The sequence below is a fragment of the Alosa alosa genome, chromosome 20 (assembly GCF_017589495.1).
Source record: "Alosa alosa isolate M-15738 ecotype Scorff River chromosome 20, AALO_Geno_1.1, whole genome shotgun sequence".
In the NCBI taxonomy this organism is placed as follows: domain Eukaryota; kingdom Metazoa; phylum Chordata; class Actinopteri; order Clupeiformes; family Clupeidae; genus Alosa; species Alosa alosa.
In genome coordinates, this window is record NC_063208.1 from 205817 (window position 1) to 225175 (window position 19359).

The 19359-nt window shown below is 44.6% G+C and overlaps 1 protein-coding gene across 1 annotated transcript in view; it reads left to right on the forward strand.

Annotated features, from left to right (window-relative positions):
* Positions 1-19359, forward strand: part of top2b (DNA topoisomerase II beta) — a 78407-nt gene that overhangs the window by 235 nt on the left and 58813 nt on the right. Inside the window, exons 2-4 of the mRNA XM_048228916.1 lie at positions 4917-5156; positions 6999-7089; positions 8226-8289. Of these exons, the coding sequence (XP_048084873.1) occupies positions 4917-5156; positions 6999-7089; positions 8226-8289 (395 nt within the window). The remainder of the gene's footprint in view (positions 1-4916; positions 5157-6998; positions 7090-8225; positions 8290-19359) is intronic.

Consider the following 19359-nt stretch of genomic DNA (forward strand, 5'->3'; position numbering starts at 1 on the left):
CCATTAACGTTAGCATGTGGGAGCAAGCTTGCTAGCTAACAATGTTAGCCTGCTAGCTTGCTAACTCTTAATTAAAGACCACATATGAGAGAAGGCAACAACACCGAATTACAGCGACGTACTAGTTTCCTCAGTGAAATACAAACGTGTAGGATTCGTGAAAATATCTGGGAGATGGGGTCGACATTTTGTGCTCATGGTTTGTTTGTGCGCGAGCCATTTGTGCACTGGCAGGGTTCTTCCAAAAACTTCTCTTTGTGTAGAAGAACCATCGCTAGCTAGCCAGCTAACCTTACTTGTAGTAATGGATAACATAACGCCTGGATATTGGGGAAATTGCTTCATGTTGTTTGGTTAAAACAGTCATGATTGTAGAAAGGCATGTGGACTCATTGTTGCAGAGGTGAGTTTCTCAAGTTTTGAAACCAATAGTGTTCGCCACCTCAGATCGTTTTACTTCATAACGTGCATTCTGCCCATAGACTGTATAACATATTCTGCCATAACAATAGTGCCAGCTGGTCTAGAGGCTGATGAGGGTCGGGAAACGTCAGGCAGGACTTGGGGTCTCACTGCTTGCTTTGTAGTGTAAGAGGATTACGTTGGCGGACACAATGGAGAGGTCGTCTTTATCATCTGAAGTTGGTAGTTCAAGAGGTCTTTAGGCTACTACCGGTATTCTGACGAGAGGAGCCCCTGCGAACATGGTCAAATGAACACTGTCGTGGCAACACTCAACGATATATTGACATTGTGCTGATGATATGTCTCCACTAAACCAGTTCTTCACAAAATGATGGGAGATCTTTTGTGAGAGCTGATTAGGCTCCTGAGTAACTTGTAGTAAAAAGGTGCAGCCAAGTGTAGCCTCTGTTAGACTATTGATAATAACTTTGTTAAACAGTCTTTGGCAAAACATGAGTTGTGTCCCCCTTGATCAATTTGCAATAAACCAGTGACTCTTTACAGTTCCAAACGAACTGTAGCGTAAACTCAGTTGATGGGGCATCTTTTGGGTCTTACTGCATGATCTATCCCTGTAGACCCTATGAGTGGCATCTTTTAGGTCTTACTGCATGAGCTGTCCCTTTGTAGACCCTATGAGTGTCATCTTGGCATTGGTTGCTGGTGCACTCATCTCTATGGAGAAGGCATTGCCCAAGTTTAAAGGCCCAAGTTGGTATAAAGGTTATACCATTAGCCTGAAAGCTGGATACTTTGGGAATGTCGTACAGCCCCACAGTGCTAAGGTGTTGGGAATGTCGTACAGCCCCACAGTGCTAAGGTGTTGGGAATGTCGTACAGCCCCATTCCAGTGCTAAGGTGACTATGATGAATTGCCAAGAGTTTGGGAATACTTGCACATTTGCTGATAACATAACAAATCAGCCATTTGTCTTGTTCACCATAGAGTTAAAAGTAACCTGAATGGAACCCTACCTGAAACTAAAGGTGGATCTTAGGGATTTTGCTTTAGTGGGTCACGCCTGTGAGTTCAGATTGTAGAGTGTGAATGGACTCCACTCCTGCATAGTCTTGGGGTGGGGCAGATGATTTGGGGAAAATTGTAATTTTTTTTGACAGATGTTGTGATTGCAATCTGATTTGCAATATAATTGTTGAAAGCCAAGCTTCAGTTAAATATTTCAAATTTCGCTTTAACTTGGCTTCTGATTGGTGGGCATGCCTAGTGTATGAGAAGAACAGCACTCCTGATTGGTGGGCATGCCTAGTGCATGAGAAGAACAGCATTCCTGATTGGTGAGCTTCAGTGTCTGCCTCCAAGGAGATTACATGAATATAAAAATCATAGATGTGACTAGATGAACCATCGTGACAGAGATGCGAGCTGCACAATTAATAACAGACTTTACAATTAGCTAATTGCATTGTGATTTTGACCCCCTTAGTTAGGGGTCACCTGACTCGCCTCACCTGAAAGCGATGGTTCGGAGTAATTTCACCCTAGGGTCCTTTGCACCATGACCCGAGCCAAACACCCTCCCAGAACCTTTTTTTTTTTTTGGTCGAACCCCCTGGTCGAAAGTAGGCTGTCAGAAACGAATGACGCTTCTGCAGTCGTGATGGAACCAACTTTTATCTCGTAAATTACCCCACTAATGCCCTGAATGGTACGAAACTTCTGCAGTAGTACAACTATGACCTTTAGTCCAATAACGAGGCATTAGAAAGTTTGTAAGTGCACCAGGAGTTTATTTAATTAAGACTTCCCTGATTATCTGCTACTATACCGCTGTGTCAACGTTTCTTCCGTGATCGGGGTCATGGTGCAAAGGACCCTAGGGTGAAATTACTCCGAACCATCACTTGAATAGGCTACTTGCTGTCAATACGGGACATTAAAAACTTTACTTTGATTCCATCCTGTATCATTTTAGAAATAGACATTCATTCATGAAAAATATTTAAATTATTTCAAATATGGCACATTTATTAAGTAGCCTAATATTTTCACACACAAGCGTCATACTTAAACAGTAGCCTACAAGACAGTTCCCCAAGAACTGTCTTGTTGACAATTCTTGTTGACAATATGACACATTGTTCTCAAATGAACAGAAATGCATCTAACGTTACACACTTTAGAAACAGATTGGCATTGTAAACAAGAGCTTAGCAATGCGTCGTCATGGTTTTAGCTGGTGCCGTTTTTTCTGGCTTAGGGCTTTGTAGAGTTCAGGATGATGGCTCTTAAGATGTGTAATTAACGTTAAAAGAGTATCGTTTGACCCCTCCTCGCATCACTGGTACTTTACAAGCACTGCAAATAGCAATTTTGTTATCAGTTTTCGGAATTTGGAAATACTGGCACACAGCCAACATGTTGAAGTATGTTGTTGGCGCTCATAGTAACGTAAACATTTGCTTCGTGTGCGCATAATTAACAGGTCACCTTATCGGCCAGGCACATCGGCAGAAATGTCCATGTCGGCGGATGCCGATAATTAAGTTATGAAGCTCTTATCTGCAGATACCGATGTCCCTAGTAGCTTCCACAGAGAAAACAAATAGTTCGCCACACAAATAGAAGTTTCAGGTGTTGCGTGGCAACGTACTTGTCGACTTTCCATTGCAATAAGCAAACCAACTACTTGCTGAGTGATATGAAAGACGTGAATAAGAAGCACAAAACCCATTTTCCTTGATAGCGGCCCTTTCAAGTGAATGGAGCATTATGAAGAGCTGTGTAATAAATTAATGTCCTGCTCCATGTGGAAGGCAGATGTAGTTGTTTGGCATCAGAAACTGCATTAATGTGGACGTATACCTATCCCCTAAGCTGACCCCCAGCATACCTGTCCGCTAGGCTGACCCACAGTAGTCAGTAGTTCAAGAGGTCCTCACTACACTCTTAAAGAGACTGGGGTTCAGAATAGTGCTGAGCCCGCAAACTTGATCAAAAGAACTGTGTTGTAGTATTGATCAAATTAACTGTGTTGTAGTATTGATCAAAAGAACTGTGTAGTGAACATTGACTGACAAATAAATTTACATTGTGTTGATGACTGCAACATTACCTCTAGAAACTAGTTTTTCACAAATTGGTGATTCATTGAGACCTTTTGTGTGAAGTGATCAGGCTCCGTAGTAACTTGTGCAGTAACAACTGTTTCCCTAACTCTGCTCGGCGGTCGTTGTCCAGTTTCCCTAACTCTGCTCAGCGGTCGTTATCCAGTTTCCCTAACTCTGCTCGGCGGTCGTTGTCCAGTTTCTCTAACTCTGCTCGGCGGTCGTTGTTCGGTCCAGTTTCCCTAACTCTGCTCGGCGGTCGTTTGTTTTCAGTGTCTTTCCCAACCGCTCAGCTCAGCCAGAGGTGCTGGCATTGAATTGAAACCTTTCATTCCATGACGTCCGTCCCATCCTGAGTCACAGCTGGCTCCAGTTAAGGGCTCTCGGCGCTTAGTGTGGGCAGGAGGAGAGGGAGAGGTCCCCAACACGGAGTGGAACTCCCCAACACGGAGTGGAAGTCTGCAACTGCAATCAGTGTTTCCAGCAGCACTTTACAGCTTAGGTGGCCCCTTAGCAACACAGACCTCACACCTTAACTGCCCCTTAGCAACACACATTGTCAAAAACATATTAAAATAAATAATAATAATTTCATTTCATAGCTCTTTCATTGTAGAGCTATGTGCACCTTCCACACTTGCCTCTCTCTCTCTCTCTCTCTCTCTCTCTCTCTCTCTCTCTCTCTCTCTCTCTCTCTCTCTCTCTCTCTCTTCTCTCTTCTCTCTGTCTGTCTGTCTGCATGATTGTGAATGTACCGGAGTGGATGTACCTGAGTCAAACTTCTGTTTAAAGGCATAATTCTTCAAGGACCCTAGGTTGCAGTTTGACGAGAGTTACACTTTAACGTTGATCAGTGCTTGTTCCTAACACCGATAGGCATGTGTGCTTAAAGATACAAACACACACATAACACAGATACAAAGACACAACACACAAACACACTGATAGGCATGTGTGCTCAAAGATACAAACACACAGATAACACAAATATGAATACACAATATACAAACACACAATTTGGAGTTGTGCACTGGATGGGCAGTATGTTGGCCTTGGTGGCGATGTGCACTGCATGGGCAGTATGTTGGCCTGGGTGGCGATGTGCACTGCATGGGCAGTATGTTGGCCTGGGTGGTGATGTGCACTGCAAGGGCAGTATGTTGGCCTTGGTGGCGATGTGCACTGCATGGGCAGTATGTTGGCCTTGGTGGAGTTGCATGTAACTGAAACGGACAAGTCTGCGCAGTATATGGAGTGGTCTCTGTAACATGACTATGCATGTACAACATGTGTCTAAATGCAGAAGTGTCTCTAACACGCGTGTGCACATGTGTCTAAATGCAGAAGGGTCCCTTACACGCGTGTGCACATGTGTCCGTCCTCAGACCCTGTTTGACAAGAACAACGCGAGCAAGAAGGAGGAAGCCAATGGCCACGGTGACGGGCCCCGGAGCGAGGGCGGCAAGAAGGACGCGGGTGGCAAGAAGGACGCGGGAGAGAAGGGCAGCAAGAAGGACGCGTCCAAGAAGATGTCCGTGGAGCGCGTGTACCAGAAGAAGACCCAGCTGGAGCACATCTTACTCCGTCCAGATACTTACATCGGCTCTGTGGAGCCTGTCACGCAGGTGAGACACACACACACACACACACACACACACACACATGTCCAGATACACACACACATGTCCAGATACACACACACACACAGATACACTAGGGGTGTAACGGTACATGTATTCGTATTGAACCGAAACGGTACGGGCGCCACGGTTCGGTGCATGAATTTACACGGAGAATACGCGGTATAAAAATAGGCTACATAAAACTGGCGTGCAGGTTAATTAATGTAATGCAGAATTACTGTTCTTTAGCGAAACCTAACGCAAATCTGTAGCCTCGCCTTAGCTCTGAAGCTCTGATTGATTGGCCCCTATGTTATTTTTTTGTCATGTCGTCAGTCGAGTCAGTCAGTCAGAGATAGCAGCACTAAGCGAGTGGTGGCGACCCACAAGAGTTAGAGGACCCGTGGTCTCTTTAAGATCGCAAGTTTGAGAACTTCAGTTACAGTAGTACAGGCGAGAGTGTGGTGGATAAGACGAAACTGTGTGTCGGCGTTGTTCAGCAGTTGTTGGCTAACGTTATGTGAGTGGAAATATATCGAACATGCTACACATATTCAACGCCATCACCCACATGATCTAGCCTAGGCTACCAATCACTGAAACGAGGAAAAAAAAACTTCCCCTACGCTTCACCAGCCTTTGGATACAAATAGGGCCAAAACCTATGGGTTAAAATTATTATCCTAATGACAGAAAGCTATGTAAATCGCGTGGTAATTACCTTTATGTTAGGGTAACTTGTAACTTCTCACACAAGGAGCTGGCAGTGTTAAGTGCATAGACAGTAAAAGAAAGTGTCAACGCTAACCACGAACCAGGCTAATAAACAAATCATGCTACAGTGAGTTAACGTCAAAGGGTAAAGTCACGTGACTTCTAGTTGTAGTCTGTTTATGAAATGAAAGGAGCAATTTTGTTTTTTTAAAAGAAGGCAAAATAGTGTGATATTTTCACAGTTAGTAGATTATTACTGTACACACACTGAAAAATATTGAGGCACATTGTAGACCCTTCCATATACAACTAAACACGGATATTGAAGGCCTTGCTTAAGTGGAATTTGTAAAAATCATTATTCTATGTAATTTGCACTTTCAGAAATAAGAGATGCTGTAGGCCTATTTTCAGTTTTTACTTATTGTACTGTTCACATCTTACACACTTCAGGCTGTTGCAGATAGCTTAGGGAAGAGACTGGATGACACTAGGTGGTACAGCCTGAGACATGCACAATAAAAAAAAAAAAAAGCTTTTGCATTTTTGTTTTGCTTTTCCCTCCATTGTACCGAACTCGTACCGAACCGTGATGTCCGAACCGAGGTATGAACCGAACCGTGACTTCTGTTTACCGTTACAAAACACACACACACACGTCCAGATACCTACATCGGCTCTGTGGAGCCCGTCACTTAGGTGAGACACACACACACACACACACCCCTTACGTACTATGCACAACTATTTTTAAACTAGCCTAAAACTGTTAGACTGAAGGCTAATTACTTTCATGTATTTCTTAAAGTAACAGGCACGCACTAGCCACCACAAATGGGCACTCAATTAGACCTACACAACAAATTAATGATATGCCTAAGTGTAATAGATTAAAAATCAATATGAAGTATTCAAATGACTAAATATTCTTACCTACTAGTAATTACGCACATCATAAAATACTATAAATCATTAACAAAACATATAATCTTTATATGAATTCCAAAATATATGAAATACAATGACATGACATGTAGCCATAATCTTCTGTGTGTGTATGTGTGCGTGCATGTGTGTGCATGCATTCACACTATGTGCTGACTTTGCCTTTCTTTCTTTTTGATTTGACAGCAAATGTGGGTTTTTGATGATGAGATCGGCATGAACGCGCGAGAGATCACCTTCGTTCCAGGATTGTACAAAATCTTTGACGAGATTCTGGGTAAGTCTGCTTTGCTTTCACTCCGCTCCCCAGAACAGCCCCTCGCCAGCCCCCCCAGCCCAGCCCCCCCCCCGCCAGCCCAGCCCCCAGCCCCCAGCCAGCCCAGCCCCCAGCCCAGCCCCCCAGCCAGACCATGCTGCTGCCAGTTACTGTCCGGTTGTTAGCATGCTAGCTAGCCTCTTAGCTAAGGTAACATTTTAAACGGAGAAGTGTAATTTCTTTGAAATGACAACTAGCTGAATAACATTACTGACATGAGTATAAACTATCCACTTTAACTAAAGTGAATTTGCAACAGTATATTAAGTTTAAGAAAGATCTTCAACTACTAGTCACTTGTTAGAGCATAGCTGTATTGACATAGCTACTCCCATCCACTTGTATAGCATTTTAAGCTAGCTAGCTCGGTTCACATGACTAATTAAATTATTCATATCATGTCCTAAAGAATGATTCATTGGTATCATACATGATTATAGACAATAATACTGTGAACACAATTATGTTTATCTTTTCTTATTGCTTATTAAGGGAGAAAGTTTATTTAGTGACGTAAGGTGACACTCCCACTTATACAGACCGGAACTGTCCCGTTTTGCTCCCATAGTAACGAATTTCGTTGCTCCATCTTGCTAGTAATCAAGGATCTTTGGTAGTATGTTTCACATCCTAAAATGCACTTTAACAAGGCCTCAGTGATGTCACCCACAGGAGATGGTTCTAGAATGTGTTATTATCCAATTACGCGTGGAGTTCTTGTGTGTTGATGTTCTAGAATGTGTTATTATCCAATTAGACGTGGAGTTCTTGTGTGTTGATGTTCTAGAATGTGTTATTATCCAATTAGACGTGGAGTTCTTGTGTGTTGATGTTCTAGAATGTGTTATTATCGTGGAGTTCTTGTGTGTTGATGCTCTAGAATGTGTTATTATCCAATTAGACGTGGAGTTCTTGTGTGTTGATGTTCTAGAATGTGTTATTATCCAATTAGACGTGGAGTTCTTGTGTGTTGATATTCTAGAATGTGTTATTATCGTGGAGTTCTTGTGTGTTGATGCTCTAGAATGTGTTATTATCCATTTAGACGGTGAGTTCTTGTGTGCTGATGTTCTTTCTCTGGTTCTTCCTCCTCCTAGTGAACGCAGCAGACAATAAGCAACGAGACAAGAACATGTCCACCATCAAAATCAACATTGACCCGTGAGTGTTGCTGAGCTTATGGCGCTCTGTCACACACACACACACACACACACATAGATAGATAGATACTTTATTGATCCCCAGGGGAAATTCAAGAAACATACACACACGCATGCGCGCTCGCTCTCTATCACACACAAGTATGTGCGTGTGTGCACGGACACATACTCTCACTCACACACACACACTCACACACACACTCACACTCACACACACGCTGTCTGTGGGCCGAAGAAGGGAGAGAGAGGAAAAGAAAGAAGGAAGGATGGAGAGATACTTCACTACCTATGCAGAGAGAGAGAGAGAGAAGCAGGGGGGAGAGAGAGAGAGAGAACGAGGGAAGCAGGAGAGAGAGAGAAGCAGGGGAGAGAGAGATAGAAGCAGGGGAGAGAGAGAGAGAGAAGCAGAGAGAGAGAGAGAACGAGGGAAGCAGGGGGAGAGAGAGAGAGAGAGAGAACGAGGGAAGCAGGGGAGAGAGAGAAGCAGGGGAGAGAGATAGAAGCAGGAGAGAGAGAGAGAGAGAGAGAGAGAGAAGCAGGGGGAGAGAGAGAGAGAGAGAGCGAGGGAAGCAGGGGAGAGAGAGAGAAGGAGGGGAGAGATAGAAGCAGGGGAGAGAGAGAAGCAGGAGAGAGAGAGAACGAGGGAAGCAGGGAGAGAGAGATAGAAGCAGGGGAGAGAGAGATAGAAGCAGGGGAGAGAGAGAGAAGCAGGAGAGAGAGAGAACGAGGGAAGCAGGAGAGAGAGAGAGAAGCAGGGGAGAGAGAGAGAGAAGCAGGGGAGAGAGATAGAAGCAGGGGAGAGAGAGAGAGAGAGAGAACGAGGGAAGCAGGAGAGAGAGAGAAGCAGGGGAGAGAGAGGAAGAAGGAGAGAGAGAGAAGCAGGGGAGAGAGAGAGAGAGAGAGAGAGAATGAGGGAAGCAGGAGAGAGAAAAGCAGGAGAGAGAGAGAGAGAATGAGGGAAGCAGGAGAGAGAGAGAAGACCTGATAAAATCAATGTATACAGGAAGTAAATGCGCAATAAAGGTTGGAAGCAAAAGAACAACTTTCATATGTCAAATTGGATTCCTACCAAATTACCGCACTTCTGATCACATTTATACATTACACACCCTAATTGAAAAACAAGTAAACAAAAAGAAAATTTACGCCTGTTTTATTGATTTAAAAAAAGCTTTCAACTCCATTTGTCACACAGGCTTATTCTACAAAGTGGTGTAGGAGGTAAAACCTACGACCTGATAAAATCAATGTGTACAGGAAGTAAATGCGCAATAAAGGTTGGAAGCAAAAGAACAACTTTCATATCCCAGGGACGTGGAGTAAGACAAGGCTGCTGCTTAAGCCCAACCCTATTTAACATTTACATAAATTAATTAGCAAGAATCATTGAAAGCTGCACAGCACCCGGCCTTACCCTACAAGACACTGAGATCAAACTACTGCTCTTTGCTGATGATCTGGTACTGCTCTCACCCACCCAACAGGGATTGCAGCAAAACCTAGATCTGCTGGTGGAGTACTGCCAGACTTGGGCCCTGGCAGTAAACCCAAATAAAACCAAAATAATAGTATTTGAAAAGAGATCCAGATCTCGGATACAAAAACATACAAGGATACAAGGAAGTTTGTCACATGCATATAGTTACTAGAAGTAAGAAATGCAGTGAAATTATGTCTGGTGTCAGCCTATTTGTGCAAAGTGTGTGTGGGGGGGGGGTAAAAAGTGCAGTAGAAGAGGGGTTTAGTAGATTAAGTGGCAAGGGCTGCATAAAAAAGGTGGGGGGCACCAACAAGGAGCACCCAAGAGCAACAGGGGCAAGGAAAAACTCCCTTACCAAGGAAGAAACCTTGGGCAGATCCACGGCTCAAGGGGGACAACCCAACTGCCAGGGTCTTGGTGTGTGTGTTGGGGGATGACAAGGGAGATGGGATAGTGTGCTGTGTATGTGGGGAGAGGGCAGTGTGCAATATGTGCGTTGGGGAAGCTTCCTCATGAGACAATGTGCTGTGTATTGGGGCAGTGTGCTGTAAGTATGTAGAGGATGTGTGTTGGAGAAGCTTCCTGATGAAATAATGTGCTGTGTATGTAGGGGGGCAGGGACTTACTATTGCAAGCAGAGTACTGTATGTATGATGTATGTAGAGTGATGACAGTGAAGATGTGTGTGTGGGGGGGAGGGGAGTGGAGCAGTGACTGTGTGTGTGTGTGTGGGCAGTGTGCTGTAAGTATGTTGGGGATGTGTGTTGGAGAAGATCCTGAAGACAATGTGCTGTGTATGTAGGGGGGGCAGTGTGCAGCAAGTATGTAGAGGAGGCTTACTGTAGCAAGCAGTGTGCTGTATGAATGTGAAGTGATGACAGTGATGATGTAAGTGTGTGTGTTGGGGATGGGGTGGGGTGGGGGTGGGGGCAGAAAGGCTAGGCAATCAAGGACATGGGTAGATGGAGGAGAAATCAAAAATAATAAATAAAAAGTTCTATGGAGATGTGCAAAGTTGGAGAAAGTCAGATATGTGTGTGTGTGTGTGTGTGTTTTGACGTGTGATGAAATAAGAAAATAAATAAAAGGTCTATAGCATAGGGTGAGGGATGTAAAAAGTGCTAAAAGTCTTGTAGGTGTGTGTGTGTGTGTGTGGGGGGTCATGAGTGCTGAGTAGTGAATGAGTGCAAAGTCAGTATAGTGCGAGTTCAGAGTTGATGGCCTGGGGATAAAAATTCTCCTGAGTCTCTCAGTTCTGGCTTTGTGACTACATAGGCTTCTTGATTTCAGCGGTAGGAATAATCCATTGTTAGGATGAGAAGAGTCCTTCAGAATCTTTTGGGCTCTTAGGAGTACTCTTCTGGAATAGATATCTTGTAGAGCAGGAAGTTGAGTTCTTATAGTACGTTCAGCTGAGCGCACTACTCTCTGCAGAGTACTACAATCTCTAACTGTGGAGTTCCCATACCAGGTGATGATGCTACCAGTTAGAACACTCTCAACCGCTGAAGTGTAGAAGGCCTTCATGATGGATGTAGAAACTTTGAATTTCCTTAGCTGACGAAGGAAGTAGAGTCGTTGTCTGGACTTTTTCAGAACATATTGAGTGTTAACAGTCCATGTTAAGTCTTCAGTAATGTGGACACCAAGGTATTTAAAACTTGTGACTCTCTCTACAGGTTGCACGCTGATCATTAGTGGGGTGTAACTGTAGTTCTGCTGCTGCCTTCTGTAATCCACTACCATTTCCTTGGTTTTATTGATATTCAGTGTCAAGCTGTTAGATTGACACCACTGTGCCACCTCATCAACCTGATCCAAGTACAGCTGTTCATTGTTGTTACTAATCAGGCCCAAGATCACTGTGTCATCTCCAAACTTGATGATGGAGGTATGACTACTGTTGGCTTTGCAGTCATGTGTGTATATGTTGTACAGCAGTGGACTCAAAACACAGCCTTGGGGAGCACCAGTGCTGATGGTTAATGAGTCAGATGTCAGACCCCCACTCCTAACCACTTGTGAACGGTTGGTGAGGAAGTCAAATATCCAGTGACACAGGGTGGTGTTCAGTCCTAAGGCCTTCATCTTTGTGACCAAGGTGAGAGGTACTATCGTGTTGAATGCTCTTAGGTGGGGGCAGTGTGCTGTAAGTATGTAGAGGATGTGTGTTGGAGAAGATCCTGAAGACAATGTGCTGTATATGTAGGGAGGGGGGGGGGGCAGTGTGCAGCAAGTATGTAGAGGAGGCTTATTGTAGCAAGCAGTGTGCTGTATGTATGTGAGGTGATGACAGTGATGATGTAAGTGTGTGTGTTTTAATTATTTCACAATAGGAGCAAACACTATCACACACACAAATGACTACAAATATTTAGGCCTAAAAATAAGCTCAAATGGAAAATTCAATGTTGCAGTGAATGATCTGAGAGACAGGGCACACAGGGCTTTCTATGCCATAAAACGGCAGATCCCTGTAGAAATCCCAATCAAAATCTGGTTGAAAATCTTTGAATCAGTGGTTGAACCAATTGCCCTCTATTGTAGTGATGTGTGGGGCCCACTTACAAACCAAGATTTCAATCGATGGGAAAAACACCCTATTGAAACCCTCCATACAGAGTTTTGCAAATTCATCTTAAAAGTACACAGTTTGAGTTTGATCTCATCAGACCACTCCACACACACAAATTCCCCACTGACACCGCAGCATCTGAATCACAAAGCAACTGAAATTAGGATAAACCAAATTACAAAAACTATTAAACAAAATCACATAATCCACTGGAAGAATCAAACAAAAAATCTAAGTAAAATGCAATTCTATTTGGCCTAAACAGAGAATATCAGCTAGCACCCTACCTGACACACATTCAAGACAAAAACCTGAGAACCACACTGACAAAGTACAGACTCAGTGAACATAGCCTGGCAATAGAGGTGGGAAGGCACAGACAAACATGGCTGACGAAAGACACTAGACTGTGCCACCACTGTGACCTGAACACAGTAGAGACAGAGATACACTTCCTGACACAGTGCACAAAACTATGTTAACATTAGGAGAACTTATTTTGAAAAGATGACAAATGTCCTCCCTGAATTCCTGCAAGCGAGCCATGAGGAGAGGCTTTCATTCCTCACTGGAGAGAAAGAGAAATGCCTCCTCCTTGCCGTTCAATACGTGTATTCCTGCCATAATGAAAAGACCTGCTGATGTGAAACTTACATTACCTAAATATGAACATACACTCATACATACACACAGACACAGACACACACACACACACGAACACATGCCCACACAAACATGCAGACACACACACACTTCTCCATTGCCATAGTTCATAATTCATATTTGTGTACAATTATCATTATTCTGTTTTATTTGTGATTTGTGTGTTTCCCCCTCCTCCCCTCCCCATTTGATGTATTTGACCCAAACGCTTTGGCAATACTGTACAACGTTATGGTCATGCTAATAAAGCTCCTTTTGAATTTGAAAATGAGAGAGAGAGAGAGATCTTGTCTTGGTTTTCCTATGCACGTGTACAGACAATGGTCTTGTATGGTTGACGTGCTGTGTGTGTGTGACGAAGTGTAACAATGTTTGTACATGTTTATATAATTTTGTATTTTCTTTAATTATTATTATTCCTGTGAACGCTTTGGCAATGCATCATATGGTTTGTCGTGCCAATAAAGCGAATTTGAATTTGAGAGAGAGAGAGGGAAGCAGGTTAGAGAGAGGGAAGCGAGAGAGAGAGAGAGAAGCAGTAGAGAGAGAGGGAGAACGAGGGAAGCAGGAGAGAGAGAGGGAAGCAAGAGAGAGAGAGAGATGGAGAACGAGGGAAGCAGGAGAGAGAAGCAGAAGAGAGAGAGGGAAGCAGGTTAGAGAGAGGGAAACAAGAGAGAGAGAGAGAGAGAGAGAGGGAGGAGAGGGGAAACAAGGAGAGAGAGAGAGAAGCAGGGAGAGAGAGAGAAACGAGGGAGAGCAGGAGAGATGGAGAACGAGGGAAGCAGGAGAGAGAGAGGGAAGCAGGTTAGAGAGAGGGAAGCGAGAGAGAGGGAGAGATGGAGAACGAGGGAAGCAGGAGAGAGGATTTTCTGTTTTGCCGCAGTGAAGCTGCTGTGTGCTAATGTGTCACCCAAGATAAGATCCCCGCTACACACACACACACATACACAGGCGCTCTCTCACTCATTGTAAGAGTATGTTATGCAGCCTGGGAGATAGCTGTGGTCACTGAGCCATGGTGATTAGAGTTAGATGTATGTACAAGTGTATGTGTGTGTGTGTGTGTGTGTGTGTATGTGTGAACCACAGTGCTCATTATCATGAAACAAGGCTGTCTGTGCGGCCTAGACAGGATATGGAAATAAACGAGATTGAGAGGGAGTGTGTTTTGGAGCCTGAGAAACCCAACACTGTGTGTGTGTGTGTGTGTGTGTGTGTGTGTGATGTGTGCGTGCGTGTAATGTGTGTGTGTGTGTGTTCTTGTTTGCGCCTACCTGCCTGCCTGCTGGGGCGTGTGTGTGTGTGTAATATGTGTGTGTGTAATGTGTGTGTGTTGAATCCTCCAGCTTGATAATGAGGTACTTGTGGAGGACCTGCATCTCATGCCGCTCACGCTATCACCTCAGCAGCACATTCTTCCCACAATCCCTTTTGCTTCCCAGAATTCCCTGTGCGTCCAAGAGACTCCAGCATTCCCAGGCATACCTGCTTTTTCATACACACACACACACGTCTGGTCAAGCCTTAGTCCATGTGTATGTGTGTGTGTGAGTGAGACGTCTGGTCAAGCCTTAGTCCATGTGTGTGTGTGTGTGTGTGTGTGTGATGTCTGATGTCTGGTCAAGCCTTAGTCCATGTGTGTGTGTTTGTGTGTGTGTGTGTGTGTGTGTGTGAGACATCTGGTCAAGCCTTAGTCCGTGTGTTTGTGTGTGTGTGTGATGTCTGGTCAAGCCTTAGTCTGTGTGTGTGTGTGTGTGTGTGTGTGTGTGTGTGTGTAGTGCTGGGCGGTATACCGGTTCACACCATAAACCGGTGTATATTTTCGTTATGATATGAATTTTTAATATACCGGTGTATTTGATTACAATAACGTTTGGAGCAGCTGCACCCGGCGACAGTGTTTCAGGCGGGACTTTTTTCACACGCGCGATGGTGCGACTTTTGAGGAGGCAGGCATAGTGAGGGTAAACACAAAACACCTTAAGTTTTTCCCCTGAAGTATGACCCTTAAGGCTTAATTTCTCCTTAGATAAGGGGTTTATTTAAGGGTGTTGCACAGAATACCTTAAATCGTTTCTTTAGTTAAGGAAAAAACGTTAAATGATACTGCATTGAAAGGGATTTACCGTCACAAAAATTCTATTGAGATTGTTCAACAGCTGTAACTAGCTGGCTAGTAGGTGATGTCGTTAGTTAGCAACCCACCGAACACAGTGTGTGAAGTTTAATGATCTTATCATTCATCTCACCTTAAGAATATTCGCTGAAATTATCCAGGTAGCAAGTAAAGCATGTTATAGACATGAACTGAGCAATTCTAGCTGGCTAGTTAGAGATGATCCTGACTGTCATCAGTGCCCCAAAACGAACTTTTTTGTTAATGTTTTGCCTAGCGAACCGAACCGAAGCTCATGGCAGGCTAACAAGACATCTACATCCACATGAAGTTAACGTTAGCCTACCACTAACGTCATGCAAACCAATAACAATAAGGCATGTTTCTGATAGGCCTATTTGACAGAGTAAGCATATTAGCAGAGAGGTTTTATTTTAAATTGTATAATTTTCAAAAAAAAATATAATTATTGCAAGTTGCACTACTTTTGTTTTGGTTTTATATAATGCTTTATTGGTTATATAAGATGTTTGTGAAATTTGCACAGTAAAAGTTCTGTATTTTGACTGCAATTGTCTTTGCATTCTGATTAGATTCTTCATTAGAATCATGAGTGGCTCTTTGTAAACAGCATAATTTTCTGGGGCCATGCAAAACTGCATTACCACTAGTGTGGAGTTATCCTACATCATGACAGTAAAATGGACCATCCTTAGTCAATGTACTGCAGCAATTCCTCTCTCAACCTGTAGAAAATGCTGAACATCTGATTATGCATGGAAAAAAAAATACTGTCATATACCGTGAAACCGTAAGAATTTAGAAAAATACCGTGATATTCATTTTTGGTCATACCGCCCAGCACTGTGTGTGTGATGTCTGATGTCTGGTCAAGCCTTAGTCCGTGTGTGTGTGATGTCTGGTCAAGCCTTAGTCCGTGTGTGTGTGTGTGTGTGTGTGTGTGTGTGTGATGTCTGGTCAAGCCTTAGTCCGTGTGTGTGTGTGATGTCTGGTCAAGCCTTAGTCCATGTGTGTGTGATGTCTGATGTCTGGTCAAACCTTAGTCCATGTGTGTGTGTGTGTGTGTGTGTGTGATGTCTGATGTCTGGTCAAGCCTTAGTCCATGACATGTTTCAGGTTGGAAAAAGTACACAGAGAGCAAGAGGAGAAGTTCCAATCGAGAGCAAGCGGGCGTGCCACTGAGAGACGTCATTTCTGTTACACGTGTGATAACAGTTTTATTCAGATTATGTTTCACCCATCAGTTTCTGTATTTACAATTTAGAATCATGCGTATGAACTTGTCAAAGTCAAAGTCAAAGTCAGCTTTATTGTCAATTTCTTCACATGTTCCAGACATACAAAGAGATCGAAATTACGTTTCTCACTATCCCACGGTGAAGACAAGACATATTTTACCAATTTTAAGTCCACAGACAAACATAACATTCAAGTAAACAAAAAAGTAAGTAAATAAGTAAATAAGAGGGCACATATAATAATGAAAAAATAAGAGCAGCAAAATTTTGTTGAAATTGTGCATAGACAGTCAATAAAAAACTAGTGCAAAGTCAGGCCAATAAGAGGCTTGGGTAGTTCTGTTTGACCTGAGTAATAAAGAAAGTGGCATAGTGGTGCAAGTTATGTAAGAGCAGCAGAAGTGTTTTTTTTCAGGACAACAACACCAAGTTGTAAAGTGTACAAGTGTGCAAGTGTTCAAGTGTGCAAGTGGAGTAGTGCAGGCGGCCATTGTGGGTTCAATGTCCAGGATGTTATGTAGCTGAGGGTGGAGGGGGGGAGAGGAGGGAGAGAGTTCAGCATCCTTACAGCTTGGTGTATGAAGCTGTTGGTGAGTCTGGTAGTCTTGGGAGCGCAGGCTTCTGTACCTCTTCCCAGAGGGCAGTAGATCAAACAGATTGTGAGCGGGGTGACTTGCATCACTCACAATTTTGGTCGCCTTGCGGGTGAGGTGGGTGGTGTAAATGTCCTTCAGGGAGGGGAGTGAAGCACCAATGATCCTTCCAGCTGTGTTCACTATGCGCTGCAGGGCTTTCCTGTTGTATTCAGTGCAGCTTCCGCCCCACACAGCGATACAGCTGGAGAGGATGCTCTCAATGGTGCCTCGGTAGAATGTGGTCATGATGGCTGGTGGAGCACTTGCTCGCCTGAGTTTCCGCAGGAAGTACAGGCGGCGCTGAGCTCTCTTCGCCAGTGATGCAGTGTTGGTAGTCCAGGAGAGGTCTTCACTGATGTGCACCCCCAGGAATTTGGTGCTGCTCGCTCTCTCCACCACAGCACCGTCGATGGTCAGTGGCAGGTGTTGGGTGTGACCTCTCCGGAAGTCAACAACAATCTCTTTGGTCTTGCTGACGTTCAGCAGGAGGTTGTTGTCCCTGCACCACGTGGTCAGATGGTCGACCTCCAACCTGTATTGAGTCTCGCCGCCCTTGGTGATGAGACCCACCAGAGTTGTGGGTCGCCAGCAAATTTCACTATGTGATTGTTGCTGTAGGTTGCAGTGCAGTCATCGTCCAGCAGGGTGAAGAGCAGCGGACTGAGCACGCAGCCTTGGGGGCCCCTGTGCTCAGTGTGATGCTGCTTGAGGTATTGTTGCCAACATCGCACTACTTGGGGCCTCTGACAGAGGAAGTCCAGTAGCCAGTTGCAGAGGTAGGTACTGAGTCCCAGTTTGTCGAGTTTGCAGATGAGTTGTTGTGGTATGGGTGGGTCTTCTGTGGGCAGGTGCTGTTTTGTGCTTCAAAGCGAGCAAAGAAGCGGTTCAGGTTGTTGAGCAGAGGGATGTTGCTCTCACAGCTCTGTGGCCGGGCTTGTAGTCCCGTGAGGGCCTGAATGCCCTGCCATAGGCTTTGTGAGTTCCTGCTGTCTTTGAAGTGGGTGGTTATCTTGTGAGTGTATTCCTTTTTTGCTTCCTTGATGCCACGGGACAGGTTGGCTCGCTGTTTTTCATGCCAGCTTCATCCCCAGCTCTGTAGGCTTTGTCTCTGGCCCTCAGCAGCCTGAGGACATCCCCTGTCAGCCATGGCTTCCAGTTAGCCCGAGTGATGATGTCTTTTATGTGGGTCACATCATCGATGCACTTGGTGATGTAAGAGGTTACAGTGTCTGTATACTCCTCTATGTCTGTCCGTTGTTGTAAGTGGCTGCCTGCTTAAACATTTCCCAGTCTGTTGTGTCAAAGCAGTCTTGAAGAGCATCAGAGGCTCCCTCAGGCCACACTTTTACCTGCTTACGAACCCGGTTTGTTCGCTTTACCCTTTGTCTGTATGCGGGCATTAGCATAACAGTGATATGGTCTGAAAGTCCAATGTGGGGGAGGGGGGTGGCTTTGTATGCTCCTTTGTGTGTAGTGTAGACCAGGTCCAGGATGTTATCTCCCTCTTGTTGGAAAATCAACATGCTGGTGTAGCTTTGGAAGTACAGTTTTTAGATCAGCATGGTTAAAATCTCCAGTGAAGATGGTGAAACCGTCTGGGTGTGCCGTCTGTTGTTCACTGACAGCCTGGTACAGTTCACTAAGAGCCGCGTTCTTATCGCTGTTGTTGTTGGTAGGCGGGATGTATACTGCGACTAGCAGAATCGCAGTAATTTCCCTTGGCAGGTAAAAGGACGGCACTTTATGATCATAAACTCCGCCAGTGGTGAGCAGTGTTTGCATACTACTACAGTGTCCGGCACCATTCGTCACGGATGTAAACACAGATTCCTCCTCCTCGTGATTTACCTCCCTTTACAATGGCCCTGTCTGCTCGATAGCATGCTAGCTGCTCCAGTTGTACAGCAGAGTCCGAATGTTGTCATTTAACCAAGTCTCAGTGAAGACGCGAGCACACAGCAGTTACTTACTGTCCGGTTCGTTGATCTCAGCAGTCGTATGTGATCCATTTTGTTGTCCAGTGATCGTACATTTGCCAGGAGAATGGATGGTATGGCTGGGCGAGTTGGGCTGGCCGCTAGCCTGGCCGGGACGCCTCAGCGCTTGCCCCTCTTCTGCTTCCTCGCACACCGCCCGGCGCTTTCTTTCGAGGAGTAGCAGGCGAAGTCGTGTTGTTGCAGGCGGAGTAGTCCGAAGTTCCTTTAAGCGTCTCTGTTGCAAAGTCCAGAACGCTGCAAAACTTGCTTTTGCAGATGTCAATTAAAACTGCCTGCTGTACTTGTAGTACGGCGTAGTAAAGACAAAGGCGAACACGTAAAACTTTCGGACAAACACTTTTAAACG